Source organism: Lytechinus pictus, chromosome 5, assembly GCF_037042905.1.
Source record: "Lytechinus pictus isolate F3 Inbred chromosome 5, Lp3.0, whole genome shotgun sequence".
Classification (NCBI taxonomy): domain Eukaryota; kingdom Metazoa; phylum Echinodermata; class Echinoidea; order Temnopleuroida; family Toxopneustidae; genus Lytechinus; species Lytechinus pictus.
In genome coordinates, this window is record NC_087249.1 from 2,588,367 (window position 1) to 2,599,374 (window position 11,008).

The 11,008-nt window shown below is 35.4% G+C and overlaps 1 protein-coding gene across 1 annotated transcript; it reads right to left on the reverse strand.

Annotated features, from left to right (window-relative positions):
• Positions 1 to 810: 810 nt before the first annotated feature.
• Positions 811 to 8,041, reverse strand: LOC129262583 (retinal homeobox protein Rx1-like). Its single transcript, XM_054900719.2, has 3 exons — positions 7,421 to 8,041; positions 4,728 to 5,161; positions 811 to 3,606 (listed from the first exon to the last, which is right to left on the reverse strand). The coding sequence occupies exons 1-3, from the start codon at positions 7,701 to 7,703 to the stop codon at positions 3,004 to 3,006; spliced, it is 1,320 nt and encodes a 439-aa protein (XP_054756694.2). The 5' UTR covers positions 7,704 to 8,041; the 3' UTR covers positions 811 to 3,003.
• Between the last annotated feature and the right edge of the window lie 2,967 nt (positions 8,042 to 11,008).

An 11,008-nucleotide genomic window follows, 5' to 3' on the forward strand; every position in this document is an offset into this window, starting at 1 on the left:
TTCGATATTAGGTTTATTGAAATAGACTGCCAAAACTGAAGTTTTTATTAAATTGTTTTATTCTTTTATCCAAAACATAATTGCTATTAGGGGTGTTGGGGTGTTTTCTGAAGATACACTAGCAGCAATAGTACTAAATATATCAACCTGCAAACATTCTGTAGTAATATAGTCGTAATATTTTACATATCGTGTTTACATGTAATGCCCTTCTTCCGATTCTTCCTCTTTCTCTCTCTTTCTCTCTCTTAACCCCCTCTCTACCTACCCCCTCTCTTTCTTTCTCCCACTTTTTGCAATAAACCATTCAATTTAGTCCCACAAAAATGGAAAACCGTTTTTAGACTAAACCAATATGTTTCGATCATAAACCTAACATAACAGTATCTTCTCTTTGATTTGAGACCAAATACTTAGTTATTTATTCACGTATTGCGGAGTAAAAACTATAAATATTGAGGCATAATCATAAACGATTTGCGCAGAAACTCGCTATATGCTATTCCTTGCTTTTACTAATCATGCTAATAGTCGTCGCATCCTAATCTAGATCATTTTTTTGCGCAACTTGGTTTTGACATTGATTTTTCAAACTTTTCTTGCTCATCAGTACTTTTCACATATTTGGTATCAAAATGAAGAGGAAAAGCTGCATTCTGTGGTTGTGTAGAGAATGTAAACCGTTTGGATATGATGAAAAAAAAAATGGAAATGGAAATCTCAGTTTCAATTTATTTCACTGGTAGAAATAGAGAAAAGGGTTTTTAATTGTATGCCACGAAGGGAATAAAAGGAAGTGTATACAATGTGTCACTTGGTATTTTAGGAGCTATGAGCTCATTTTATTGCCATCCAAGTTTTGCAAAGACAAAAACCACATAATACAAAGTTAAAATAAATGATTACGGCCTTTCAGGCATGTCAAAATTGCTGTAAACTGTATACAAAAAGCGAAATGATGTATAAACACGTTGGAATGGAATAAAAAAAAATTAAAGACTGGTGTATTAAAATGATATTGTTATGCCGGTGAACCCGACTTTAGACCGACAAAAGCCATTACATTATTTCTAAAGGCATTTTGAGTCGGTTTCCTGAGAATTGAATAATATTATCAACTTGCTTGTTTCCGACACATACGGAGTATGCTCCAGCAAGAGGTTTGAATCATTTTTGAGTGATTATTTCTTCGAATTAAAATTGGTTTTCGATTTTTGTTCAAATAGACTTCATTATACTGTCATTCATATCATTTTAGTACAGTCAATCTTCAGAGATATCATATCAGACCTTTCGATTATAATGATAAATTCCAGCACATACATGTTTCTTTAAAGGACAAGTCCACTCCAACAAAAATCAAACTAGCATAGTGCTGAAATTTCATCAAAATCGGATGTAAAATAAGAAAGTCATGACATTTTAAAGTTTCGCTTATTTTTCACAAAATAGTGATATGCACAACTAGCTGAGTCAGTCGATGATGTCCATCACTCACTATTTCTTTTGTTTTTTATTGTTTGAATTATACAATATTTCAGTTTTTATAGATTTGAAAATAAGGACCAACTTGACTGAAACATATAGTATTAAACAATGCTAATTCCACATGTTCAGGGAGGAATTAATCGTTGTATCACTTGACAATGAGGAGAAAATGAGAATATTTCATATTTCATATAATAAAATATAAAAGAAATAGTGAGTGGATGACGTCATAGTCTCCTCATTTGCATACCAGCCAGGATGTGCATATAACTGTTTTGTGAAATTAAGCAAAACTTTAAAATGTCATAACTTTCTTATTTTACATCCGATTTTGATGAAATTTTCAGTGTTATGCTTGTTGGATTTTTCTCTTTTTATTCAAATCAACTTTTTGTTGGGGTGGACTTGTCCTTTAAATATAATTCCAATTTATTTATAGAAACTACCAGTTCGTTTCAAGTACTGCATATATTTCAAGTACTGCATTTAAATTTATTTGTTATTGTTTACATGAATTATGTCTATATCTACTTAACTACTATACAATTGTCACCTTTGTAATTTGATCATTATGTATGTTTGATGTTATATCATTGTTATAAATTTGTAATTTTGATTTATTAATAAATGCAGAAATACCTGCTTAAATATTATGATCTACCTTGATGTAAACTACTAAGAATAAGTAAAATATCATTAATAGGCCTACCTCTTGTGATCTGGAATCTGACCAGTCGAGAAATGAAATAAACAGCAACACTATTTGACTCAAAGTTTCTTGAATATTTATCTGCTAAACCATGATCTAAAACTACTTTTATATGAATCGATTTTCTTTGTCTTGAATAATAATTGATATTAATACTCTACTTCATTGCACAAAATTCGAGGAGCTAGGGGAGGGGGGGGGCGCAAAATGTATTTTTTTATTTTATCATCCTGGAAACACGGGGATGTCAGGATGGATCCGAGGCCGAGTATAACAATAATCATCATAGTCATGAGGCCGTTGCATGTTTTCCCCCATTTTTGTGTGTGACTGGGACCGAGGCCGACGCAAGGCCGGCCGGAACCGTGCAACCTCGTGGTCAGACATCATTCTGATCTAAACATCAGCAGTCAGTGGCTGTATAATGACGTACTCAGTGAATTAATACCGAAAGATGTTTATCTACTTACTGATAAAAGACCTTTCTCATGAAATTAATGTTACATGTAATTGTGATTATTTTCGTCTCGGTATTTGAATGGTCAAAATTATGGAAAGCCAATGTGGAGAACCTCTCGACAGAATTTTCAATTATTTTAGGTGATCCCCAGGCATTGGCTGGTGCTCAATTTTACATTTCTTTTGTAATGTTTCTATTGCTGTCATGTTTTTTCTTGCCTGGAAATGAAATAAATAAATAAATAAATAAAATGGAAACCATAAAAATCAGTGCGTAGGAGATGCGCCTATGTAATAGGGCGAGGTTCTAAACACGTGGGCTTCAACATTTCTTGCGATCAGTTTGATTATTGGATGGAAAGTGGTGAACTAGGAGGTGAACAACAGGAGGAGTCACTGAAAGAATGATCCTTGGCCTTGGATCGAAGGGTATCGATGCTTTTCTTTTTCCTTGTTTCTTCTTCCATTCTCCGACCCTTTTCAGCTGGAGACATGTAAAGTTTCGGGATCGTTATTGGTAGGGAATGGGGGAGTTTGGTGCCATGTTGTAACGCTCCAACCCCAGACAAACTAACCAGGTCCATTGCCTTTTGCCCGGTTCTTAATAAATCGATGTCAGTTGTGTGCTGAAATGCAAAGTGTGGAGGTTCGCCACCGCGTAGAACTCCGGCCAAATAAGGGTTAGCAATCCATAGGGGTGGTGGCGCTGCTGGAAGCTGAGAGGGTATTCCTAGACCGAATGGGTTAGCTGGTAAGGGGATACCCGCCATTCCTCGGTTTGAGAATGCTAAAGGATGGCTTGGTCTGTCCATCGGATGAAGAAAGGGATCCGCCATCTTGGTCATCTCGGTAGGATATGGTTTCCCGAAGCCACCAAAACTACAAGGACTCTTACGGTCGAAGAGTTTTTCCTTCTTACGCCATTTAGCCCTTCGGTTCTGGAACCAAACCTAGACAGATGAAGAAAGTTGGAAAATAACAAACGAAAAATAATTATACATGTGGGTTGTTGAATAGATGATGCAGTGCTCTGCTGTGGTAAAGTAACCAAACAAAAATAATACTATCGAGTGCATAACAATGATAATTATCAGTTTTCATAATAATGGGCTCATTAGTAAATGGATCGTTATAAATGAAGAACACGAGGGCTTTGGTTGTATCATTAAAACAAAATAATAATACATGTATGTTTAACTTTTTAGCAGACCTTTGGAGTTTATTACAAACGCAATTATAATGATGTGTGTAGATCCATATAATTATGGCTTGTTGTTTAAAGATAAGATAACGTTAGTGATGCGTCTTTCTTTTCTATTCATTTAAAGTTTGGCGACAAAACATGATTTTAAAAACAATTGTTGAAAATGTCCCAAAGTATTAATATGTAAGAAAAGTGATTACATGAAATTAAAAATGTTTTGGCTTTCTGTCATTTTGAATGATTTACCAAAGCTGACTTTAATGCTCGACACGATTGAGGGATAATAGTATAGACCTATTGGCCCGTATTCTGAAGTCGGGTTTAACTTAAACTCAGGTTTAAAGTTGTGGTTTAAGTATGGATAGCCAATGGTTACATAAATCACTAACAGTAGAGATATCATATTTCTGCTCATATGGCTCTCAAATCATTCATAGTTATCAAGGAAGTATAAATAGATGATTGTCTTTACCATTAAAGAATCAGGCAAGGGCACAGTAAATATAAGAAACATACAACTTCATACAATTTTTGACACTTTTGGCTTCCCATAATTTTAGCACAGAGTTAGACCATGGTCTAAGTTAAACCTGACTTCAGAATACGGGCCACTGTGTTCTATTGGGGGTCTATTGGCGCCAGGACTGGGGTCTATCATGTCTATTGGCGTTAGGATTGGGGGTCTATTGGCGCCAGGACTGGGGTCTATCATATCTATTGGCGTTAGGATTGGGGTCTATTGGCGTCAGAATTGGGGGTCTATTGGCGTCGGAATTGGGGGGTATATCATGTCTATTGGCGTTAGGGTGGTTATTCATTATATTAAATCTCATTGAGTGAGGAAAACAAACATTGAGATAATAATACCTGAACTCTTGATTCGCTCAGGTCAAGTCGGAGAGCCAGCTCCTCTCTCATAAAGACATCAGGATACTGGGTCATATCGAACGCTCGCTCCAACTGATGCAGCTGAAAGGTGGTGAAAGTTGTCCTAGATCGTCGGAGCTTCCTTGAGGAACTATCGGCATCATCCACTGCGTTCGCCTCGTCTCCTGACATCGTTGTTCTGTCGATCGCGGCAGAGAAGTCGGAATCTAGGGACGATGAAGATGATGAATGCGTGGATGATGTCGGTGATATGAGTGCTGGGTTGATGTGAGGGATGTTCGACGTTGGTAGATTGCGTGATGGTAATGATGTAAATGGAAGGGAAGATGGTATGTAGCGATCTCCTCTTGATGGTGGTGAGGAGGAGTTGGAGGATGATTTCACCGATGTCATGAAGTCAACGTCTCTGTCATCTATAAATGGATAAAATCGTTTAATAAAATAATTATTACTATCCCATTCTGAAAACAATTATGATTGTAACAAATCAATGCATATCCACTTTCAAAATATGTACAAAGGGATTAGTTAAATTAATTCGATTTATTCATTGCATTATTCATAGAAAATATTCTGAAAATCGAATGGCAAGAATGAAAATTCGGTAAACATGTTAAATCATGATATTATTTTTCAGAGAACATTTGAAGTCCCCGGATAGTATGGATATTGACCAAACTTTTTACTGTTTTTTTTTTAGTGTAGGGGACAAAAGTAAAATCAGTTCTGCAGCAGTAAAGTTCTATATATCACCAGGCCTATGTATAACCTTAACATTATGATATGATTTAACACAAATATATAGGGCCCATTCATTTCTGATGCACTCTGAAAATTTCAATTATTTTCCTATAAAGAATGAACATTATCTGTCTATTTTAGAGAGAGAATTTTATAATTTTCCTTTTCCTCCTGCAATGATAAACGTGTATACAGATAAACATGCTGACATAAAGACACACGATACTCGTTAGCATGGATATTGACACATAAATGATTAAATTTGAATTTATTAATTTATTGAAGCGGTTGAGTGTAGCAATTCATCAAAGATAGTCAATTGAACCACTATCGTGTATTAGCCGAATAGTTGAAGAGGACCGTATGTTTTAAGAGTACAGTCTCACTAACCAATTCGACTCCAAATCGATCAAAGCGAATACGTTCTGATCCATGCATAGTATCGGTCGGTTGGGAGTCATTATCGTTACAGGTGTGACTGTGACATGCCACAAGTAAACAGTAGTGAAATGCTTTCTGAAACACCCCCCTGGTTTCATATACAAAGGTAAGCAGTTTTGCATTATCATTTCTCTTCAAAACTATTCTTGTATAAGGAAATGAATCAGTTGCATGTATAATATTTTGGTTTTGACATTTCCCCATATTAATGATGATAATGATGATGATAACAATGATAATAATAACAATAACAATATTTATGATGATGATAATAATAAAATATAATAATAATGATAACGACGATAATAATAATAAGTATTTTTATCAATAGGCTTATTATGTGATATTAAAGTTAATATATCGTTATTATCAATGTTTTAAAGCATTCAAATTTTCTTGTAGAATTCTGAGTAGAATGATTCTTTCCTATCTTTGAGGGGAAATCATAAAGTTATGTGAATAGATATATTTGATTGCTTTATTTTATACCCAGTACTCTATATAGAGTGTAGTAATCAAATACCAATCATACGATCTGTTGCAAACTTTGAATGAACGTAAATGAATTGAAATAAATGTACACCTATTAATTGGATATTTCAAAAAATTCGTTTAGTAGTGATAACAGTTGAATGAAATTGAATAAATATATACTTTGCAACGAAAGAAATCACAAAGGATTTTTTTAATGTAAATTATAGTGTTTGTATTGTCACTGTATTCTTTCTTTTTTTTAATGCTTGAAAACTGTGTTACTATGTTTATTTAGAACTTTATAATTATGTCTACATTGTTTTGTATTCAGCAACAGATGAGGTTTTTGTGACTCTAGTAGAAAACGAAGGGGGAGGTGAAAGCATTGGATTGGAATTAAGTATCATTCCTAGAATATAAACATCCTAAATGCAATCAAAACGTAATATGATAAGAAATAAGATCAGAAAGTCAAAAGGGGCCTAAGCTTTCGATCCTAGCAGAATCTTCGTCGGAGGCAAAATGAAATAAGATCGGGAGAATTGAATTAAACAAAATAGTGACGTGAAGTGATGTAAAATGTAAGCGCAACTGATTTGTTAGTCAATTAATAGAACAGAGTAAATTAAACCTGCCCATTCATCACATTTTTATATTGTTCATCGGCGGGTAAGTACCAAATTTAGGTTTTACTCGAATTAAACCACTTTTATTGTCCACTACAATAAGTTTGCTAACATATATATTAGTATGAAGCAATTTGATGCACTTTCTAATTACACACATTGAGTTTAATTGCATGTATATTTATAATTTCTTTCTCCTACTTTTACAGCTCAATAACCAGTACCATTGAAATTGAATTCCTGAAGATAATATGAAAAACAAGTTCGAAAAATATCATAAGTCTAATCTTAAACCTTTTAAGTTTTCCGAAATTATAGGTCTTCTTGTATTTTTTTGCCTCTCAAAGTTTAACAAGAATTCTTATATGGAGGAAATGAAAGAACCCTTACCCGTAGATTCAAAGTCATAAACATCACGATGGTAACACGCCCTTCTGTGGTCATCCTTGTCATGATAGCCTTCGCTGTGTTCCTCCCGGATAGGTGACCGGTCTCGGGCCATCACTTTCCGACTAGATTTTTCAAGAGCGGGGGCTTTTCTCCCAAGGAGGAAGTCTATTGAGTAGTTGCTTGGACCACTACACGGAGTGGTTGGTAAGATGGTCTTCGGCATGTTCACTGGCAAAACTTCCGGGAGTCTGGACTTGGACGAAGGGACAACAACTGCCGTCATTTTTTTTCTGGGGTATAGGCCTGTGATTCCAACGAAATTATGAAAATTGGCCTCTCAGGATGAAATTAGATTAATTTCGGACTAAGCAGAAGCAGCCCAATAGTTTAGATACTCAACTCGAGTCAAAACGGTAGAAACATGTTATGTATCCCAAGAGCTCAAGCCGATCAATTTGAGAGTATAGATCGAAATAGGTGAGAGAGTGAAATTCAAAGTCAACTCTGAATGTTGTTATCTGTAGGACTAGCCAACCCTGAAATGAAACAAAACATGACCCGTAGAATCTCTTGTACTACCGTACCCACTATCTTTCAACGGAACGTATGCTCAGGAATAAGGATACTTGTAAAAAAGGAAAAGTTGTCAAACTTGCGGGCATGTGCCAATCAAATGGCTCAAAGCAGAATATGGGGGGCGGGCACCTATTCAGTAAATAGACTACTATTGTCCCATCGACAATAGTAGATTAGTGAATGTGAATAGACCGTTATCAATAGTCTATACTCTGAGTGGCAGCTTGGTCTTATTTTGTGACTTGTCTGAGGATGAATTGGTCTTGTTTGAGTGGTAAGGTGGAAGCACTTTCGAGCTGGTTCGATGATCGGGTGAATAGAAGAGAAGAGGGAATAAAGTAAAGTGTTGGTTTATATAATGGGCTTTGGACTGAGTCAAGTTGATGGTGTCGCCAAGACGGTGTGGCAGTCCGACACCCCCCGTCAATACCCCACTTAGCTCCTATAGAAAAACATAGAGAGCTCTAATGATGTATCATCATTATAGGACTTTGTTCAATTGATTACCTTAATGAAAACATTGTGAGGGCGCTTTGTGCATTATATAGACAAGACGATTTTTTTAAAGAGGGTGGATTGTGGCAATGATAGAAAATGGAAGAGAAAATAATTGATTACAGGTGGAGATTGGTGGGGATGATGTCCCAGTTCGAAGTTCATTAACCGGGCAGACACAGAGCAATGGGAGGAGAGTTTTAAAGTCAATTAGTCAATTGTGAGTAGCATCCCAATTTAGGAGGCTTATAATTTGTGGTATTCTTCATCCGGGAATGAAATCATAATAGACAGGATTGATTAACCAATGCTTCTCATCTTAATATCAATCCGATTTGCTAAAATGGTCGAAAGGAGAGAAAACAAGAAAGGCTTGATTATTAGGGCTGAGTAATTATTTAGCTTTGTTGTCGCATTCTTGTTTCATTTAAGGTTCAGATTGACAAATTCGAACCATGGAGCCATTTTTTAAACAATTGTTGAATAATACGTACAAGATGGAAATTAGAAAATGAATGTGTTTATTATCTTATTAGTGTTTTACGATTGGTATAGTTGTTGCTTTCAGAACGTTGAAACCTCTCCGGAGTAAAAGTAATCTTGTCTCATTATTTTAGTTAAATTCTTCAGTTGCAGATCAAGGATCGATTGCGAAGGGGTCCAGCTTTCTTTCCCAAAATTGTATGACAAGTCGTCATTTTTGCCACTTTTGATAGTATTTTCCCGTTCAAAAATCTTCAGGAACGTAAAATACTCTAGCCACTCCCTTTTCGTTCGATGGAACCGACTTTTTTTTTTTTTTTTTTTTTTTTTTTTTTTTAAGTTTTTCTAGTGTCTTTTCCTTAGATGTCCACCCTTTTTATTTTGTTTTCATCCTGTGGCCGAGTCCACTCGCCCTATAGGATTTCGATACATTTGTAATGATCACATCAGAGAGGTATCTCATAAAGCTTGTCGTAAGTTACACACACATGACCAGTTCTTGGGAGAAATTAGAGATATCACAAATCCATGAAATCGCTCGTGGTTTCATGAGCCTATACAACAGGAAGGCTAAATTAAGATATTCGTTCGACCCAACCCATTCGATTTTTTTTCAATTTGATATTGCTGATTGACAAAAAGGTGTGAATATAATCGAAAATCTAACACTGATTCTAGAAATGGTAACTACTGAATTCATTTCCCCCAAAATTGGGAAGATATATCAATGACTTTGGAACCATTTTTTGACTGGCGGAAGAATTGGGGCCATTTTACTGTTTCAGTTGATAAATTTGATCCCATCATAGTTATCTTCATTAATGGCGATTTATTTTTAAAATGAGCTGGCTACAATACCCTTTCTGGTCAGATATGGAATATCAGATATATACCCTATCCACTGGTAGTAAACATTCGACCCTCTAATTTCACGTTTATTTTTTATGAATTTTTCAAAAGTCTATGGGGAATGTTTTACGCGCGTGATACCTCGTACCGGCATGAGTGGGACTCAAATCCACGCACGTTGAGATCTACAAACATATCCGAAACAACTAGGCACTCCGAATAATTTAAGCTGTGGGTTCTGGGGACCGGAGGCACTTGACTCCCCCCCCCCCCCTCCAGGAAAACGAAGAGAGGGAAATGTGATATTTTCCGAGTATTATTTATAAATCTATCTCAACTGAAAAAAGCCAAAATATCACGAAATCTTTAATACAGTGCCTCCGTTCCCCAGTGGTTCTATGACATTTGCTCTAGTGACAACTGCTCCGATGGAAAATGGTTAAGCCAAAACCAACTAAATCTTTATCTTTACATTATTCTGAACCAAGAATCAGATTACAATCCTAACTCTAACCCTTTGCCCTTTTAAGACAGGAGCAAATGTTGTGTGACCTTACAGGTATATTGCACCATATCGTAGCATGAGATCACCACGTCATCTTCTTCTGAATGCCCTCAAAACACGAGTAATCTACGATGAGCGAGCTTTCTCTGTTACAGCACCTTCTCTGTGAAATTATTTACCATTGATTTAAAAATCACATCATTATTAGAGACTTTCAAAGCTTACATGAGGGATTATCTCTTTTAATAGTATCGGTTCTTGTCAGTAAGACCATGAAGACCCTCATCCAAACTCTTTTCTCTTGTGCGTCTCGGAAAAGAATATTTCTAGATTGATGGCGCTATATGAATGCCATTATTATTATCATTATTATTATTATTATTACCCCTAAGCTTCTTTCTATTATGATCATAATTATTATGTTTTGATGTATACTATTCTTGTGCGGATTGACGAAATAATTATGTGAGTTGATAATTAATAATGCATATTATATTGTTAAACTGAGAATAAGTGATATATTGTATGTATGCTATTTTATTGTAAAGCGCATTGAATTGTCAATGAAATGAGCTATATAAATGTAACTTTTCACCATTTATAGCTCTATGATTTATCTATGTTACTATCCAGCCTTAACATTTCGTTAATATTTAATCATGTGAACGAAATCTAATTAC

What these genes read in the sequence shown, in the direction of transcription:
- LOC129262583 (XM_054900719.2), bottom strand. Translation starts at nt 7,703, where the DNA reads ATGACGGCAGTTGTTGTCCCTTCGTCCAAGTCCAGACTCCCGGAAGTT. An exon ending in TTATGACTTTGAATCTACGG is followed by an intron (nt 5,162 to 7,420) that starts GTAAGGGTTCTT and finishes ATCCATTTATAG; the next exon opens with ATGACAGAGACGTTGACTTC. An exon ending in TGAGCGAATCAAGAGTTCAG is followed by an intron (nt 3,607 to 4,727) that starts GTATTATTATCT and finishes TCATCTGTCTAG; the next exon opens with GTTTGGTTCCAGAACCGAAG.